General features: G+C 37.4%; 2 protein-coding genes across 3 annotated transcripts in view; one reads left to right on the forward strand and one right to left on the reverse strand.

Moving 5' to 3' along the window:
• Window positions 1-3,087, forward strand: part of ADAM10 (ADAM metallopeptidase domain 10) — a 41,374-nt gene extending 38,287 nt beyond the window's left edge. The window contains exons 15-16 of the mRNA XM_042875697.1: window positions 222-348; window positions 801-3,087. Coding sequence (XP_042731631.1) covers window positions 222-348; window positions 801-895 — 222 coding nt within the window. The 3' untranslated portion in view covers window positions 896-3,087. The remainder of the gene's footprint in view (window positions 1-221; window positions 349-800) is intronic.
• Window positions 3,088-5,617: 2,530 nt separating this feature from the next.
• Window positions 5,618-19,997, reverse strand: part of LIPC (lipase C, hepatic type) — a 39,261-nt gene continuing 24,881 nt past the window's right edge. The window contains exons 3-10 of one of the 2 annotated variants that reach the window (XM_042875698.1): window positions 18,113-18,300; window positions 16,442-16,621; window positions 14,987-15,104; window positions 14,123-14,356; window positions 12,530-12,772; window positions 8,948-9,068; window positions 8,061-8,279; window positions 5,618-6,544 (exon numbers count right to left, since the gene is read on the reverse strand). In XM_042875698.1, coding sequence (XP_042731632.1) covers window positions 6,439-6,544; window positions 8,061-8,279; window positions 8,948-9,068; window positions 12,530-12,772; window positions 14,123-14,356; window positions 14,987-15,104; window positions 16,442-16,621; window positions 18,113-18,300 — 1,409 coding nt within the window. In that variant the 3' untranslated portion in view covers window positions 5,618-6,438. The remainder of the gene's footprint in view (window positions 6,545-8,060; window positions 8,280-8,947; window positions 9,069-12,529; window positions 12,773-14,122; window positions 14,357-14,986; window positions 15,105-16,441; window positions 16,622-18,112; window positions 18,301-19,997) is intronic. The other variant, XM_042875699.1, reaches the window with a different exon arrangement.

Below are 19,997 nucleotides of genomic sequence, written 5' to 3' on the forward strand. Positions count from 1 at the left end.
ATCTTAAGGAGTTATTTTTTGTGTGTGTGTGTAAGTACTTCAAATCAGTTTTCCTTTCAAACATTAGGGTTTCTTAAGTAATGTTTCCAGTTAGTTTCTGGATGACTTTTAAAATGCAATAGAAAGCCATACCCAGTGTGTATTCATGTCTATGCGTGCCTCCCTTGAATGCAAAGATTAAAAGAAGTTTTTTCTTTGGGTTTTTTTTTTAATGTTTTTAGGCTCATTGGTGGGCAGTATTGCTTATGGGAATTGCCCTGATCATGTTAATGGCTGGTTTCATTAAGATATGCAGTGTTCATACTCCAAGCAGTAATCCAAAGTTGCCTCCTCATAAACCACTTCCAGGTAAGCAGATAAATATTTTATCCTCTATTTTTTTCTGAAGGGAGAATTTCTGGTATCCCAGTCTGTAGTCTACTGCCTGGTGCTACAAAACTTGAAATGAAATTTGTGCCATGGGAACAATTGATCAAAATAGAACTCTTTCCTTATTTCCCTATAATATAATATGCATAACAAAAGAAAGACTTTGAAAAGGCTTTCTGTCTCAGACTTCCTTTCATTTTATATTCCATACTACATATCATAAGAATTGGACTGTTGAAGGAACTACTACTGAGATAAGAAAAAGTACTCTATGAATGCTGTATGTGTTTAATTTTGTATTTAAAACGTTGCAGTTCTAAGTCTGAAGCTTTTCAAAAAAGTCGTTACGTTTATCCTTTATTGGCTGGGCAACTTTTCTGGAAGTCTTTTCTTCTGCACTTGTTTTAATAATGTGCCTTTCTTTGAAACAGGCACTTTAAAAAGGAGGAGACCGCCACAAACTGCTCAGCCACCGCAGCGACAAAGGCCCCGAGAGAGCTATCAGATGGGACATATGAGACATTGACTGCAGCTTTTTGCCTTGGTTCTTCCTAGTGCCTACAATGGGAAAACTCACTCCAAAGAAAAACCTAATAAATCGTTGTCCCCAGTCTAACTCTCAACAATTGAAGAAGAAAAAAAAAAAGCATGATTTGCCCTCAAAACAAGTGGGAATGGTGAATTTTTTGACGAGTGAATCTTCCAGCTCAAAAAGAAGAAAAGCGTTTTTCTTGCATACTTTTAATTTAGTGGCACAAAATCCTAGAGCATCATGGTTCTTTCTCCCTCCTGTGCTCTTCATTGCTGCATTTTCTTCACTTGCAGGCAAATATGGCTGTAGTAAAACTTTTATTCAAGAATTGAAAAAATATATATTTTTCAACTGCCAGACAAGGCTAGGAAGCTAGACCACCTCAGCATTGGAGACATGACTTGCCAATGTATATACTTTGTTATATGCAGACATGTATTTCTAACGTACACCCGTACTTGTGTGCAATTGTAAACAAGAGAATTGCAATATGGATGTTTCTTTGTATTATAAAACTTTTCCGCTATTAATGAAGAAATTACTGTTTAATTGACATACTCAGGATAACAGAGGATGATGGTGTGTAATGGTCAAGGATCCTGTGATGCTTTACACAGCAATTTTGAATCAAACTTTTTATCATGATCAAAGTTGTTTCAAGCACTCATTTTATCTTTTCTCAAACAGCTGCTAAGACATAGCATACAAGATTGAATGGTCTTTTAGAGATACAGCAGGTGTTGTGCAAACTTTGCAAATACCAGAATGTTTCAAATTTTTTATATAACGTCTGATGTCTTGTAGCTCAGCATCGATGTTTTTAATTTGTCTGATTGTTCAGTTCAATAACGAATAGGTAGATGAAATCTTTCCATGCTTTAGTAGAAAATTCTGCCTGTTTTTCAACTTGTTTTAAAAATTGCTACCAGTTTATTTGGGATGTTCAATATTCCTTCATTGTGATGAGTTCGTGGTTCTGAGGGATGAGGAAAGAAATGGAAGCAGTGGTTTGTTTTCTTTTTTAATTTATCGGATATTTGAGTAACTTTTCAGCAAGATGCTGTTGGTTGATAACCACTAAAGTAGTGATTCGCCCAGCTTATTGTGGCAGAGTTAAAACTGTAGTTAGGACTACCAACTTTCCCAGCCATTTTCTAACAGTAGTGAAGTTCAACAGCACAATGTCCCATTCCAAAGTTTTTATTACGAATGTAAATAATTGGCATTTTTAAAAGTGAAAACAAAAGATTTCTTAAGGTGCTTACTGCTATGCAGGAGATGAAAGGAGGGCATTACAAGCTGTTTAAGCTTTTGATATATTTATTGCTTGTTTTCCAAAAGCACCGAGCTAATTAGAGGCGTAAATGGCTATGATTTTCCTGGCTTTGCTTAGGAGAAAACTTACTAAGGTTGGACAGGCTTCCTTTGTTTGTTTTGGGTTTTGTTTTTTCTTTTTTTTTTTTTTTGTTGTTTCTTAAGAGTATAAGGTTTACACAATCATTCTCATAATGTGACGCAAGCCAGCAAGGCCAAAAATATTACTGAATATAATGGGATCTCTTCCTTGTAAACTTGTACAGTATGTGGTGACTTTTTCAAAATACAGCTTTTTGTACATGGTTTAGAGACAAATTTTGTACATGAAACCCTGGTCCAATAGACTATATAAATAATTCTAAATGATCTTAACTAGATAGAAGTGTATGTAGTTGCTTTTAAATCATTTTAAATACATTTGTTTTAAGACTGTGCAAAGATTGGAAGTGGGTTTGCATTTCTAAAATGGTGACTTTTCTTCAGCAAGAGTTCTTAGTAACTTCTTGGGTGTGGTAGACTTTGGAACATGTACATTTTTTGCCTGTAATGTTATCCTGTGGTAGGATTTCGGCAGACAAACGCTGCCCTATTTTATTTTGAGTCTAAGTTAAATGTTTTCTGAAAAGAGAAATGTGCACTGAACTCTCCACTGCAAGTCAAGATGTGGTAAATCAAAAAGAAAGTTCAAGGCAATGGAATACTACTGTCAATTTCATGTCCACTGTGTTTTATACAGTATCTTTTTTGTTCACTTTGGAAATTTTTACTAAAATTGCAAAAAAAAAAAAAATAAAAATGAAGTATTGTGCAAAGATATGTAAGGTTTTTTGAAACTTGAAATGCATTAATAAATAGACTTGATGAAATCAGCTTTTGAAGATCCTTTTACTTTTTAAACCATGAAGGCAAAAAGGAATATGCAGACTTTGTTTTTGCTTTTGCTGTGAATGGGCAGTTGCACTCAGAAGCAATTGCACTACCTGTATACTCTCCAAGTGCATCTCTATTCACATCTCATGGTTAAATGCAAGCGTAAATATTCTTGTGCTGTTTAAGGAAAATCTCTAAAAATGTCTGTCTTCATTGCTGTGATCACGCAAGTGACTTAAAGCTATCTCTTTTTCATCTTTGATGTAGAAACTGATTACTCTTGGGTTATTCAAGCCTGGAATTATAGCTAGCAAATGATTGTAAAATAAATTTATTTTTGAAGAGGAATACCCCAATTAACATGGAATAATCTCAGCACACAATTAATGGATTAGACCTTGAGAGGGATCAAATCTGCTTTTTGCAAGGTGTTTTCAAGCTTTCCAAGCTGTGTGTCTGTTTTCTTTTACATTTTAAAGTTGATTTAAGAGATAAGATTGCTTTTAAATGCCAACTTCTCCAGCTAGTCTTTCCTCTCAGGGATGTTTGTTGAGAATAGTCTGCTTCGGCATCTGTTTCCCTAACTGAGCGGGATATGCTTTGATGTAATAAAAGCACATTCAGAGTTCCTTTCTCACAGTACTTGCTTTCCCCATGATATTTTTGAGTGTTTCCCTTTATAGCTAAGTAGCACTGCTAGGGCAAAAGATAATAACATAACAGTTGGAGTAGATCCCTTGTGCGTACCAGCATCGTGGTTACCTAATAGATTTGGCAGTTTTTATATTTACACTTCAGGGAATTCACACCAAAGCAGTAGAATAATGCCTAAGCATATAAAACACATTGCATGTATTTTTAAGTGTGTTTAGGGGAAAACAATGAGGACACAAATAGCTGTTTTTTAACTAATGTTTGACTTAATAATCCCTTGTTATGGCTATTCACTTGAGCATATTTCTTACTGTTGTGTTTGTGGAGCGTCACTGTTGGCTGTAGAAACACGAGTAGTCAGAATGGTAGGAATGAGAGAAGGCCATCACAGACTCCCCTTGTACCATGAAATTTCATTTTATTTAAACCAGACAGATCAGAAACCAGCGATGTACTTTGGCCTTTGATTAATGTTCCAATATTGCTTTTTGGGAAGGCAGGAGAGAACAAAGCACAGGCTTTGCCTCAGATGTTACATTGGTAGCTCATTATAACACAGGTGATTAAAGGCTCAGCAGTCCTTATGCTACTCTCAACTGTGCTTCCTCTGACAGGAGCAGACTTGTGAGGCTGTCAGGGTGTCAGTATTCTAATGACCTAACAACAGTTTGATTGCAATGTGAGGCACTGCTATAGCTACTTGGAATCAGAGGTATGGCCTTCTGGCATTGCCAGGCAGTTGGTGTATGCTGCCACATAGGCTTTATTATTTTTAAATCAGAAATTAGTCTAGCAGCTATCAAAAACACAGGATTTACTTGGCACAGGACTAGTTTGAACATCTAAATTGTGAAAAATGATATCAGAATAAATTTATTTGTATCTTCAAGAGTTTAAATACTGAATGTTCTCTTAATTTTTCTGTTCGGCTGAAGGAAAGTTTTCAAGGTGTGTTACCTGAGGAGATTCCTTGTTTACATCTGAACTGAAAGATGTTTTTTCCCCAGAGAACTGAGAAGTCCCCAAGCTGCAGTATCGCTGCTCTTTGGGCTTCAGCACACTGTAGGCATCTTTGACTTTTTCACCCACTTTTCCTGGACTAATGCTTTTAAACTTCTTTATAGAGGATCCCTGTATCAACCTTCTTAGCACATAAGTAGTAGTGCTATTAAAGGCTAATTTTACTGTCTAAAACGTGCCAAGTGTGTTCAGGTGTGTTGCTACAGGAAAGCCATAACCTAAAAAGCTGTGAGAATGTGTGTGTTTTATGTCATACAACTCTCATCAGAAGCTGTCTCACCAGCCGGGGTGGTTTTTATGAGGTCTTTATTTCAGTCTTCCTTTTTCTGTATTGATTATTCCTGTTTACTTACATGGATGTTAGCTACTGAAAACAGCTTTTAAAAGTTAGGAGTTACCATTCTGGGAGTTACTATGATCAGCAAAGTTGTCTGCATTCGCTGTTTGATGATGGTTAGCTGCTTGCAGGATTCCTGGTTCTGCTCTGCTCATTCCTTATGCTTTTTAAATCATCTCACTTTACTTCTGGTAACATCTAATTATTTTGATTCCAAATTTCCTTCAGTATCTTGGTATGATAGCAGTTCTTGTGACTGTTTTCAAATTTAGAGAACATTTAAAACAAATACATTCAGAATAGCCACAGAAACATAACTTTAATGATTATTGTACTTAGTTACTCAGTGACAAATGAAATACTTTCTACTTATTTCTACTTATTTTACTTATGCTCTCCTGTAAGCATAAAACATGACTGATCTGACAGTTTATTTGTGTAGTTTATATTCCAATATGGAAAACAATGGAATTTTGTATGTTTGAATTCTTTAAATTTATTTATATGCACTGAGGACAAAAGTTTTACCATTTTCATTTATTAATGCAGTTTAAAATGATAGTAAGATTTGCTATACAGCAATTTAAAATGTAAAAATTTCAAGTGTTACACAAACAAGTAAATATGATTTTCACACGCAAGTTAACAGAACTTCTTTGTGCCACAGTGGTGAGTAGTACGTTAAGCATTATTAAATTACTATTGATTTAAATTAGTACACTATAACGGCTAAATGGCAAAGCATTTTCCAGTAAGGCATAGCTTTCTGGGGTGATGTAGTTATTTTCCTTGCCATATAGTTATAAGGAATAGCTCAAGCATTCTGTACATTGAGATGTTTTCTAGTTTTGAAAGTCATCAAATCAGAAATTGAGACTTTTTGTTGACAGTGTTGCCTATCTCGGGGTATGTTTACTGTTGGACTCCATCTGCACTATGAAATAATTTAGGAAATATTTAATGGATTTTCACTATTGATGATTCAAAGTATTTAACTGGAAATGATACTCCTTGCAAAGAGATGTATCAGTGATTATTTCAAATAGTAGCGTTTCGATTTCCAGCAAGGATTATTTCAGACTTCAACTAATTTAACATTAACAGTTGCTGTCAATAAAGTTGCTCTTTGATCATTGAGAGTAGGCTTGCATATCAGCACAGTGCCTTTCAGTTTACCATTGCATCACAGAATTTACATTTGTTTGTATTCTCTTCATCACCTCTGAAGCCATCGGAATTTGTAGATTTGTGCTTAGTATCGCTGAGTGTTTTTAAAACATCCTGCTAGATGTGTGCTATTTTTAATATGTTTTGCTTATTAGTTGGTTTTTCTTCTTGCTCACTTCCGCTCTTGTTGCCGAAATCGATCTTCACATCTCACAAATGTTTTCTCTTGGGCTGGATAAAGGTGAATGTTGTCAATACTTTGAGAGCAAAATGTCATTCTAGGAAGAAAACAAAGCGTGTAACCAGAATAATACTTTTAAGGGATGCTGTCTGTAAGAAATGGCTCTCTAAATACACTGTCTTTACATTTCCTGTACTTACCTTCCTGTGACATCCCAGATTGCACAGAAAGAAAACAGAGCATATTATTCTTTAAAATATCGGCAAAAACTTCTGCTTCTTACAGCAAAAAAGCTTCTAAATATTGTTAGATACCTGAAAATACCACCTGAACTCCCCACACCATTTACCCTTTTTCCAGTTTATCCTAAATAGTGTATCAGTACCAATTGGCTTGTTCTATGTTAATGATACAGGACTGTTGGAGAGGAATTTTTTTCTCAAGGTACAAAATCTTTTTTTTTTTTTAAACAGCTCTCCAGTTTGCCTTGTACCACACAGTTTAATTTGTTTTGGCAGCCAGGTCAGTACTGAACAGCAGGAGATGTTACAAAAACAAGTTTTATATGTATTTTTGGCAGGAGAGTGTGCAAAGTGCTGGGTTAGGAAGAAGTATCTACGAAACACATTTTTGGAAAGGGGAAAAAAATATATATGATACTCCTCTGCCACCCTTTTAAATTGCCCAATTCGTGGGGATTTTTTGTTAGCATCAAGGAGCTGCAGCTCTGCCAATAAATACTGTTCCACAGGAAGTCTGCATGTGGTTGAAACTGGTGTGCTGGTAAGAAAGAGACCATAACAAGGAAAAACACCTGAGGCTGAGCCACAGTTGCAAGGTAAGACATGATTTTCTTGTTAATTATAATGCTCAATTAAAATTTCTCAAAGGATTAAAGCAGTAGGAATAATTACAAATTTTGTTATTTCTTCTGGCTGAAATTTCTGTCCAAATAAGCAATTTCAAAAGTATTAATAGCATTTGCTGTGTTTAGAGACCAGTACCACTCAGATCTGTGGGTCCAGTTCCAAAAAAACAAGTGTATCTTGAAAAGCAAATAATTGAGGTTTGTCTTATTTTTCTAAGTAGGATTTTGAATTTTCAAGGCCTTGAAGTTTGAATCGGTACTTATTTTGGTTTATATTTGTTTCTTTGAAATTTCTTATGGTCCTTATAGAGTGAGATAATCAGATTCTAAAAATAAGAAATTGCTATCATTTATTACTATTGTGTAGAAAAAATGCATTGCTTGTTTGAGTTCTTCCTTGGATCTGTTTGCTCCCTCCTTCTCTGTCCTTTATTCCCAAATATCAATTGCACCGTTACCCAAGGCAGTGGTGCCGTAAATTCAGATTAGTGTTATTAGTGAGCCAGAATATTTCCCACAATTCATTTTAGACCTGAGCACAAAAATTCTTCTCACAGGTCACTTCAAAATCATGCATTTTGATCTGAGACTAAAATTAAAAAAAAAAATAAAATGATAGAGGCTGGACATGGATAAACTCGGCTGGTTTGAGTACAGGGACTGGGATCATTGTGGTAGAGCTAGGAGCACCTGTTTGCTAAGTGTCTGTCTTATTACAGAAGCAGGTTTTTTTCATTGCACTTACTTTTGCTGTGTTTCCCCTGCTTTCACTCGTATTGTCTTCACTATGAGCCCTGGTCGATGAGTGCCTTTTGTCCATGGTATTATGGTTTGAAACTTGTCCCAGATATTTTTCCAAACTGCAGTTCCTTCCCATTTAAACTTGATCATTAGTAGCTCACCAATATCAGTGTCCAGTGTGATGAGAGAAGAGTAGGTTTTATTCCCATTAATTCCTTCAACTCTGCAGAAATCAAAAATAGAATAATGCTGTCTCAATTATAATGGGTTGAAGTTTATTAAGAAAAATAAACTATTTCTTTGAAATCAAAGAAAGAACTGTTCCTCCCTCCAGAGAGGACATTACTGCCTCTGGCATACTCTTCCTCTAGGTGAGTGGAGTTGTGAAATACAACAACTTTCTTGGAAAAAATGGCAGAAGTTAGGAGAAGCTTGGACAGGTAGCGAAGTACCAGTGGTTTCTGAATGTAAAAGAAGTGTTCCATAATACTAACTGTGTTATGCGTTCTGTCTCCTAGAGCAAAGACTGCCTTTACTTTTGATAATGCCGACAACGTATCCATCGTGAGAAATAGCCAAATTTCTTTACCTTAATTGCAGTTGCTTTATCCCTGTGCTAGCTTGGGATGGACCAAAGTGGACAGGATACCAAATCTTAAGAGAAACTTCCAAGATTATTTGTTTTGTTTAAGAGATCCTTCATAGAAGAATTGCATGAATAATGTAAAAATTCATAATTGTGAGGGAGTGTTGATAAGAGAGGACAACTGCTGGTTCGTCTCCAATTACTTGTAGTTAAACCAAGTCATTCACAGCTTGGTTATCCAAGTGACATGGTAAATTAACCTTTCTTTCCTTACTTGTCCAATGACATGCAATGTCAATACTCACATTGTGATGGGCAGGTTTTTAGCATCGTCCTTAGTGCCTGTCAGAGACATGGTAAAACTTGGGTCTATCTTCTTGCCTTGGATTTCATTTATAAAGTGGATCTTGAACTGATAGTGATAGACTGTAGAAAGGGAGAATTTACAAAGTGATGAAATTAATGGTCGAAGAAACAATAGATTTCTCAGACATAAGACTGTCTTTCAAAGCAGGAATTTGATTGGTATTTCCATTTTATTTTAAAATGAATTTGTACAATTAAAGCATACATATATTTATCATTGATGTGTTGTATTAAAGCTTGGGGGCCCTACCGCTCTTTTTAAAAGCATTGAGGAGGAGTGGGGAGGAAGGTAACCTGGGCAGAGTTCCCTTTATAGAGTAAAACACTCTCCCATGGGAAATGTTTTTGCTCTTCTGAAATTTAATCGTTGGAATGTCTGGCAAGCTCTGTCCAACCAGCAGAGGAATCCTTCTGACTGGACGTGTTTAGAGGTGTACAGTAAAGACTGAAGACCTTATAAGATGTTGTCAGGCTTTTTCTCTGGAAAATTTCCTTGCAAAGCAAAAGACTTCCGTTGGCTGCATAATAAAACATTGTGCTTAATACGCATCTGCTAACAATATGACTTTGTTCAATCACATTACTGTAAGAAAGATGTCATTAGTGCTTTGAGGTTCGGTGGTTTCTCCAAGAATTGTGTTTAGGAGAGTCTTTGGACTGAAGATAATGGCATGCTTCTGAGAAAGAAGAATGACTAAGGAATTGTCAGTTTTCTGATTAAAGCTGTTTGGCATTTAGAGAACTAAAAGAGACAAAAAAATAGAAAACCACCATACAGTTAGAAGCCTTGTGTACTCAGATATTATCATCTAGTTTTGAATGTCCAACACTTACCTGTCTAGCAAGTCTACCAAAAGAAAAGATCTGGCTGTAGCCACTTAAATGTACTATGGAAAAGTTACTGTTGGGTGATAATGGCCCCTAAGAGTTTTCAAGTTGACAATACCCACATGTGGTGGCTCTTCATCAACTTCTGACATCAACATCAGATCCATTATTTTCTGAAAAACTTTTTAACAATCATCACTGCATTTTACGCACCGCTTATCAGGATATGCTATTTGTAGCTCTAGTTCATCACTGTTATATATTGACAAACACATAAAAATAAAACCAGACATGCAGTGACAATGGAGACATCTAAAGCAAGCCAGCTTTAAAACACTTCTGCAGTGTGGAATGTGGTTTTCCCATCTGCAAACTGCCTCCTTGCCCACAACTGTTTGGATGTTAGGGAGGAAACCCTCAGTCATTTTTATTGACAAATATCAGAAAGTACTTGGGAGAATTAATAGGTGGTGATATTTATCCTTGCAATGTGGTAAAACTGCACATGGGAAACTGTTCTGTTAAACATTACTGCAGTGTGTGTGTATATTGCATCATAAGTGCTTTTGAGTGGGAAGATGCTCAAAATCACCTGCCTCAGGCTTCACACATAATGCTTCTGCTGCCCTGTCATCTTTTCCTGTATGTGCACAGATAGACCTTTGTGCAGCTGTGGGCTTCCACAGTGGAAAAAAGAAAAAAAAATACACAGCTGAAAAAGGTGTGTATTTTTGTTGCTGTTTCATAAGTTACTGTATATTGAAGTACAGTTTTCTTTTGAAAAGTTGCCACTTATCAAAAAGCAAAATGACCAGTTCTTTGCTGCCAGCCAGAAATGCAGACCTGACAAGGACAAAGTGTGCAGAAAGGCTTGTTTACAAATCACCTATTGCTATTCTGTCTTGCTCTGGGTTTCTTGTAAAAGTTGACTGTTCTTATGAAGCCCGGTCTTGTGCAGTGCTTATGATACTCAAAGAAGAAAGGTGAGCATGTTTACATAAAAACTTTGGTTGGCTCAGGGTCTCATCGTGACTTTATAATTGTTACCTTCTTTGTAGCAATTGCTTTTTTATTTGTACACTCCAGAACGTAACTTGAAAAATGTCTGATTTCATGAAATGTGAAAAATGATGCTGAGTTCCTTGGGTTTCCTCTCTTTGAGCTTCTCTCGTGATCTTCAAACTTTTTTTTTTTAAGAACATTACAAAGATCACTTCACACACATCCTTCTACTGGTGCCACCTTGTTTTGGAACTGTTACGAAAGGAAATTATTGTTTGAGCATTTGTATTTGTTTTTTTCCCACAACTGTTTCTTCTTAAAGGAAGACCATGTTGAAGCATAAAAATGAAAAAAAAAAAAAAAAGTGTTTAAAATCAAAATCAACACCTGTGGGATTCTATCTCCATATCCAGGAAAGGAAACTGCACAGGGGTGTTATTTCTGTGTGTGCATGTGGCAGACATGGCGTCATCAGAGCAGTGTATGTTCCCCATTCTGATGATGGCCTGACTGTTACACAGCAAAGCAACACTGGCAACTGCATGGCCTTTAAAAATCTGTGAATCTGCTCCAGGCAGCTTCCTGTGACATTTTTAACAAGTATGAGACCCGCAGTGGGTTCAACTGCTCTGAGTGTCAGTCAGGGCTGAGCACATTTATCTCCAGTCGTGGTGTACTTCACCGCTGCATTAGTGGGAGGAATCATAGGATCTCCAGGTGAGACACTGCAGTGAGTGTCCAAACATTTACTGAACTCTGGCAGCTTGGGCTGAGCTCTGGGCAGTCTGTTCCATGCCCACCGCCCTCTGGTGAAGAACCTTTCCCTACTTCCCAGCCTGCCTGCCCCAACAGAGCTCCATGTCACCAGAGAGCAGAGCTCAGCGCTTGGCTGCCACAGTGAGAGGACGAAAGCCTGTGCAACAGCATTGCCCTAGGTTTCGCTCCAGACCTGAAGAATCCTAAGTTACTACCAGGAGGAACACTTCCAAATGTGTTTTAAAAGTACGTGAATTGTATTTTTATGGGTTTTATTCTCTGGTGTTGCAATTGAGTACCAGGCACTGCGTGTGAAGTTGCACTGTGTGACACAAGCAGGTTCTGAAGGGGATTCCTGCACCCTGGGCCTGTGCTGGAAAAGGCGGGAAACCAACTGTGCTTTCTTCTGTGGTGATTCCTCTGTCTCTCTGAATTTGGGTAGTTATTTTGTTCTCTTGATAAAATATTTTAAGGGTGATAAATCCTAGAGTAATGGTCTCTTTGTTTTAGTGCCACATTCTGGCCTGTAAAAGTCCAGCTGTTCTGTTGTCCGCTGGCTGAAAGGTAATAATTTGTGTGCAGTAATAATTTATAGGAATAATTTATCTGAAGACAAACTACAGAAAAAACGTGGGTGAATTTGGAACGTGAGGCTTTACAGGCCTCCCAGAGCAGTTGTGCTGCTGCTTTGGCTTGGCTGTGTGCTGCGGATGCTGTGGCACTCGCACAGGACAGCTGTAGAAATGCCTGTCGACCCAGTGGCTCTGAGGCACAGATTTGATGTGAGGTCATCAAGGCAGCCTGGCAGGATTCCTCACTGTCTGCAAATCGATCATCCTGCAGATTTTTCTGATAAATGAATTATCAGGATCACAAAGCCTAGACTTGTCACCACACTTCATGACATGGAGACTATAACAAACACTGCCACAAACCTTTGAAAGGCATGCGTGCTCTTGTTTTCAAAAAGAGTTTTCTACTTTTTGGGAGCCTTTCCTCCCGTATGTTGTAGCCCAGGGTGTTGCACCGGTTCTTCCTACAGCTGAGGCACAATCCTTTGTCAAAAGTGCTGATGTCATTGCACCAGTACGCTGTGCTTTGCTTGTCCTCGTGAAGCAGGGAGTCGATGAACAAGTGAACTGACCTCTCGTGGGCACATTTCACAGTTTGAGTGATACCTGAAAATACACAAACAGTCGTTCCTTTTTACTGCTCCAGCTGCAGAGTAGCCAACTGTATATGTTACTGTGCTTCCCCCACCCCTCTTACTACTGAAATGTCACAATTTTTGTCTCAGAAAGCAAAAGCAGGAACAGTATTTTTGGGATCATCCAAGACAGTTTGGCTGAACCCACATACTAATAAAGCTGTATAGTTTGCTGCTTACATTTGTTTAGCCTGCCTGCCCAAGACGGTAAGTATGAACCTTGATTACATTGTCCTGACTGATAAGTTAATCATGAAATACAGTGTGAGACTACATTCAGCCTTTCAGATCATGCTGTACTCAAGACTACTGTCTTATTCTGAGTGGCTGAACACTGTTGACTTTTGAACGTTTATATAATGTCATATTTTGTTCTCATCAGAGTTAACAGGCTCTGATGTTGAATTTTGCCGTCAGCTACAACTGGGGGAAAAAAGTCACCAAAAATGTATGAAACACATAATATTTACTAAATACATAGATGTGCTTTAAGATGAGTGCCTTTTCTCTCCTTTTCTAAAAGGAAATTATACTTTTAAAAATTTCAAATCAAATTATAGAAGTTATTTTCTTTTGTGTAATTTGAGTATACCACAGTGGACTGTTTTTACATGACTTCACTGATAAGATTTCTATGTGGCGTCGTGAATTATCTGCTAAGAAGTAAGATCTACTTCTATATAGTGTAGTGATAGCTGAGAAATGCCAAGTGAACAGCACTCTTATTTTTTTCAGTTAACAGTTCTGGCTGACACCGTGCATCAGTACCTTTATCTTCTTTCAGTATGTTGCATGGTCTCTGTACGTTTGTGTTTAGGTCCTCTGGAAATGGGTTTCTGTATGTATAAAACCAGCTTGGAACTTTGGAAGTGAAGTCCTGGAGAGAGCATTACTCTCTGTGCAGCTGAAGGATGATGACTTGGGGAAAGGGGGATTAAGGTGAGTAGTACAGCTTTGTTTGATTTGAAATAACTAATTGCACACTAGATTAATCTAGCTTAATTAAAATATTTTTTCTTTTTTCCTCTACCACCAAAATAATTACCTTTGAAAATTATTTGAAAGTTCTTGACAGCAGTGTACTCATGGTCTTGTTTCAAAAGTGCTAGGCAGCCACATTTCTTATTATTCAGTGAGAATGATTTGAGCTCATTACATGTAAAAATCTGTAATCAACATCTAGAAAAGAAACTTCTTTGTTTATAGTGGGAGACAGTGCTCCCCATTTGATGATGTTTTAGCACCATAAGTCTATGTGGTTTCCAGAGGTAGCATAAATCCAGCTACAGCTCTGCTGCCTTTGCTGTCCATTTGATCTTACCTGTGATCCCATATTGTGCAATGTGGTTATACACATGCATGAAGTGACAGCCAGGCTGAAAGGTGCCTCCATTGGGATAAAAATCGAAATGGGCCACAGGCTGTTTGATGCCAACACTGAGACCCATGTGCTGTTTAGTGAACGTATGAATGGCATCTACGAAGTTTGCATCATCTGGAGATAATCGGTCTGTTGGTGACATTCCTTCAAACAAGGGGCCAGCGGGGTCAAGGCCTGCAACAAAAGCAAACGATCCAATTGTGATATAGTATAGATGAGCTTTGAGAAAAAAATGTCTGATAAGTATTTAACAACATACAGCACTGGAAATTTACAAGGTCTTTCACTGACAGAAACAATGCTAAGAACACTTGTACTGCAGAGGGTACATGGATACACCAAAAGGCAAATAGAGATGTAATAAACAGTAACTGCTATACACACAAGGACACAGGCTGAGATAGATATGTTTGTTATAGGTAAGCCAAGCTCACTACTGTTTTGTCTTTTGAGAAATGTTTACTTAATTCTGTTCTTTGATACTCTAGAGGTCATGCGTTTCAGAGGTCCTTTTGAAAACAGCAATCCTACAACAAAGTTGACTTTTAGCCTACATTTGAGACTTGTAATTTCTAACGCTTCACTTCACAGAATCAGATGCTCTGTATAATAATATTCAAATTACTGCAGTACTCAGAAAAATAATATTCCAGTTATGTATGTTGTTTTTAATTCGCTGGGTGCTTTTGTATAATACCCTTCTTGGGAACTGATTGCTGGAAAAATACTTACTCCATAGTTTAAAGCTGCTGTTTAGCTTGGAGAATGAGCTTCTAAAACTTTAAAATTCTAAAATCTTTTTACCTGTAATTCTTCCAATCTTGTTTGTACCACTGATGTAACTACCAGCAAACCCTGAAACATGAGCTCCCAGGCTGTACCCAATTAGATGAACATCGCTCCTGGAAAACTGAATGGATTCCTGGAAGGTAACAGCAGTTTGATTTAGATGCAGAAAATGCAACATGTAAACTAGTAAAATGCTTAACCACAAACAAGGAATACTGCGAGTTGTAACTCAAGAAATTTGTGTGTTGATGCTGAAGGTGAAACAAAGTGCTTGTATCATGCACTAAATTTCTTTGCTGGTTGAGTGTTATTCCTTGCCTCCTTTGTTTGCATCAGGAAAATGTCATCCATCTGGGCACTTGGACTTTTGTGATATGCTCAGGAAAGCCATTGACTGAAATAGTAGGGGTTCTGTTACTGTTTGTTGGTAGTGATGCAAATGTGTGTAAGTGGTGACTCTGGCTCTCCTTCTTGCCTGTTCTTCCTAGATGGGAATGTTGTCTAGTAACTTCTAGCCCTGCCATTTCTGTTGAAAGCCCTTTAGGAGTATTGGCTGCAAATCTTTCTGCTCTGCTGCTTGTTTTCCTTCTGCCACAGATCCCACCATGGTTAAATTGATGTATTCAAAAATTCATTGTGAGGTGCAGCGATAAAATTTCACTTCCAATTAGGTAGCTTGAATTATTACTGGAGATAGCCGAAATAAGAGTTACACAGGGTGCATAGTTTATATGTGTAATTTTCTTTCCAGTGTTTTGCCTTCTGCGTTTTCTAAAACAGTTCTGGAGACAAGCAATCCCTTGCAAACTCCTCTATAATGTTTCCATTCAGGTGGCTGCAGGTATAGCTAAACTGCTGTAAGGGACAGCCACTTGTTTGTACCTAGTGGGAGTTTTGATGAGTAGTCACTTCATTAGCATGGCTCCGCACTCATTACTGCCCTTGATCATGTGTATCTGTCCTCTTAAAACTCCCTTTAAACTTTGGATCACCAAGCAATTATTTTAGACTAACCTTTGGGAAACAGAGGAAAAACAAACAAACAAAAAAAACCAACAGACATGATGTCATGCTTGAACTCTGAGTTAAGGATAGATCACAGACCCATTTTGCTGAACTAGCCACTTGCAAATGATCATGTGCCTGCTCTGAAAGTACAGGACTCTTGCTCTGACTTTCTTTTACTGACTGAGTTCTGAACTTGAAATACTGTTGAGTAGTTTAACAGTTCAGAGAACGTCAGCTGTCTGCACAAGTGGGAATTGAAAAACTGAGTGAGTGTGAAATGATCTCACCTCTAAAGACACATGGAAGTACTCTGATAAAAAAGACCACTTGCTTTTTTTTCTCTTACATGGTAAAGATTTTTATGAAATCATGTGAAAATGAATGGAAGAAAATCACAGGATATTAGAGAAACTGAATTGATTGAAATGAATAAGCATTAACCAGTTGGTATTTATATCTTACCTCCAGCCATTCCACAAAGTCTGCTATCTCCTGTCCTATGTAGCGTGTGTTCTGTACAGCAATGGGATAGTGCTGGTGAGCAAATGTAAGCCAATCTGCAATGATCACATTAAGTTGTTTATGCTGAGACTTCAGAGCCGCTGCCATTTTCCAAATCCAACTTTCTAAAATCCCATCCACCTGTTTAGATTAAAACAAACAAACAAAAAAATTAAAGATGTAATCTTAAGAGAAACCAGCGTCTACCAAGTATTTTGTATGAGAAGCTCAGGGAAATGTAAGCCGTAACATGAACCAGGAGGGCTAGTGCAGGTAACTAAGATTTTTGAGGCTGCCAGCATGTTTCATTGCCAAGAATCCTTGATTTTTGGTGGACAAAAAAATCAAGAACCTATATAGGTATTTTAGGTATGTGATCTCTTATCACTGAAATGATTACTGATTAAAGAGAGATGGAAGTGCCCCAAAAGTTTGATTTTTTTCAAGAGCAGCTGTCCATGTAAATTTATACTGAAAGGAAAGGGGAAGAAAGCTGCAATGCCACAGACCTGTGAATGTTTGCCTTTTACAGCCATTCCATTTTGAAATCTCTTTTTTCCCTCTCTTTTTCTGGCTCTTTTTTCAAGGACTGCATCACATTTTCTGTATTAACACCTGTGACTGCTCCCAATTTAATGGACCAGAATTACTATTTAATATTTCATATTTAGAATGAGCTAGTTGTACTTATTTCCTAAATAGCAGAACATCCTAATCTCTTCTGGCCATTTGACAGAATTTGGAAGTCTCGGGTTTGGGTTTCCATTCATACTTCTCTGAGAGCATAATACTTCTGCACTATAAATGAATGTGAATCTTGAATATTGACAGCAGCAGCCTCAGATCCATAATTTCTCTTTTAGAAGAGCATAGATTTTGAACATCCTTGCATGTGGGAGTCTTAGCTAATGTAATCTAGGGCAGCATTCCATCTTTGCTGTTCTGTGTTGTAAGAGTTATGTGTATAAGGGTGTTGCTCAAGGTTTCTCTGATTGTATGTTTGCAGTGGCAGAAGGAAGGTGTATTTTGCCTCTCATTTGGTGATACTGATTCTATGAGAATCAGGTATCTGTTCAAATTAGATGACTTCTTATCCTGCCTTATCTTTTGTTTCTTTTTCAACAGAGAAGCTGATAAAACTTCACTCTAGCATAGAAATTCTATGCAACTGAGCAGTGATAATTCACCGACTTTTCAACTGAAAAAAGCTTATAGAGAAGTTGTCTCTGCAGGTGTACCTGTGAGAAAGATGTGGGCAGTTTGTGTGCAGTTCTTTTCAAGAAGCCTGTAAATACCTGGCAGTGAATGTACCAGAGGAACGAAACCTAATATTCAGTCCTCCAGAGGCATAGCTCTTTAATTCTGCTGCTTGTTCTAACTCTGCTGGCTTTAAACCAGGACTGAAACTAATTCCTGGCATGGGATTCCCATAGGAAAAATTGTTTCTCGAGCATTGCTTCAGAATCTCAGTGGAGAATTGCCACTTTTCATTTTTAGCTGTGATTGCCACCATCTTTGAGATCCTAGTTTTAATTCTGAAGTTGCTTTTGGCACTAGTGTAATGAGGAGGAAAGTATATCAAATCAGATGTGTTAAATCAGATTGAATTAAAAATAAAATGTGTGTTCATACCGACCAGCCATGGATTATCATCACGAGAGGAAGAGAGGCATTGAAACTGCATTTGTCAAGAGTCTCCAACTGATTAAACAAAATCTGACATGCTCCTCCAGTTGTGTCTGCATAGAGTTGAAATTTGGTTTCTAAGCTTTGCTGATCTTTCTTTGTTCTAGAGTGCTGACTCTGTGATCCCAGTGCCTCTGAAATGAAATTCATAGTAAGTCATAATAGTATGGAATCTAAAACCTGGAGAAGTTACTATAAGACAGCTTATAAGACACAGTAAACTGTTAAGATCAAAACTCTATCTGTGTATAATTGTTACCTACTCCAGGTGGGCCTAAGCTCTGCATTTTGTATTAAAAAAAAAAAAAAAAAATTGATTTATGATTTCAAAGCTTGAGTTAATATAGATGTGCATCTGAATGCATCTATTTATGCAATAACAATTAATTTCTAGATGATATAATGAATGATTCTTTCTCCCTAAGAGGATTTGATGAAATATTCTGGTTGTAAAACTTTTAAAAAATTCTTTAGTTGAAGTAGCTTGGTACACATAGAGCAGCCTTTTCAGAAATGTCTGTTAAGTGCCTGGGATGGTATCTGTTCTTAAGAAAGGAGTGGCAGAGTGAACTGTGGTCTCATCAACATTATGAATTGAGAAGGAAAAAAACACTGAATATAGAGAGATTGCTGACAAATGGGGTATAATGAAATGGAAGCTTACCAAAAGCGCAGTGTGATAAGCAAGTGTGGTGTCTCTTTCTGATAAGACTTCAGACTTTTATGTTGTTTATCTTAAAATTATCCAGATAATAAATTTATTAAATATAGAATGAATGAGAATTAGAGGAAGAAATGTCAGGATGTGATGAACCAGACAGATGAGAGGCTACAGATCTTTGAGAAGGAAACTTTTAAAGTGGGGAGGGTGTTCTCCCTGGGGATTATTTCTTGGCTAATTGTAGTGTAGTGCTTTAATGTAAGAAGCCGTCAGGAAAGGTACAAAACTGAGAAACGTTGGAAGGCATTTGCTGATACTGCAGAGACCACAAAGTTAAACACTAACAGCTTGAGGGCCTTGAAAATACGGCAGTAGAAGCAGGTAGAAATTTCAAATTATGAAGCACAAGGTCGTACAGCTGATATGGATGGCTGTGTAACTAGAGCTCAGAAATTGGAAGCAACAGAAGGGTAAAAAGACAATGGTAATAAATAGCAAAACTGACCCAGTCATCGCTGTGATTTGGCTCTGAGAAAGGAAAATGTTACTCCAAGATGCATTAAAGCGATGCCTTTGATACAAAGAAAGAATGTTCGTGCCAATAATACTTAATAATTTAGTAGCAGCAAAGGGAACAGTGTACATAGCTCTTATTACCACCTTCAGGTCATACCAATTCAAGCTGTAACAGTTGCTCAACAGCACCTTTGAAATGGTCACAGAGGAAGTCAGTGCCTTCAATGTAGGTCTGTGCTCGCTGCAACTTCTATGCTCACAGAGGCTTTTGGAATGCATCTAAAATCATAACATATTCTTTTCTGTATTATATCTACAAATACATCTTGATGCATTCTACAACAGTGTTCCATTTTTAGCACAAAGAGGAAAACAAAGATTATTTAAATTCTCTTCCATTACATGTGTGCTTTCTTTGGTTTATTCCTCATTTTCATGTTCTCCCAATGCCTGTTACAGTGCTGACACTTTGTTGCTCTATTGTTTGCACATATTTCAGAAAACAATCATGAATAGCTGTTTTCTTTATATATCCACTGTGAGAATGTTTAGTGTTGTTTTTAACTTGCCAGTAAGTCTAAGAGGGGGAGTTAAAAATATAGTTTGAACTTTGTGGCTTTCAAATGTGAAAATTTCCAATGGAATCTGTTGTAT

The sequence above is a fragment of the Lagopus leucura genome, unplaced genomic scaffold, assembly GCF_019238085.1.
Source record: "Lagopus leucura isolate 7727_CA_CO unplaced genomic scaffold, USGS_WTPT01 Super-Scaffold_100015, whole genome shotgun sequence".
NCBI classification, from domain to species: Eukaryota; Metazoa; Chordata; class Aves; order Galliformes; family Phasianidae; genus Lagopus; species Lagopus leucura.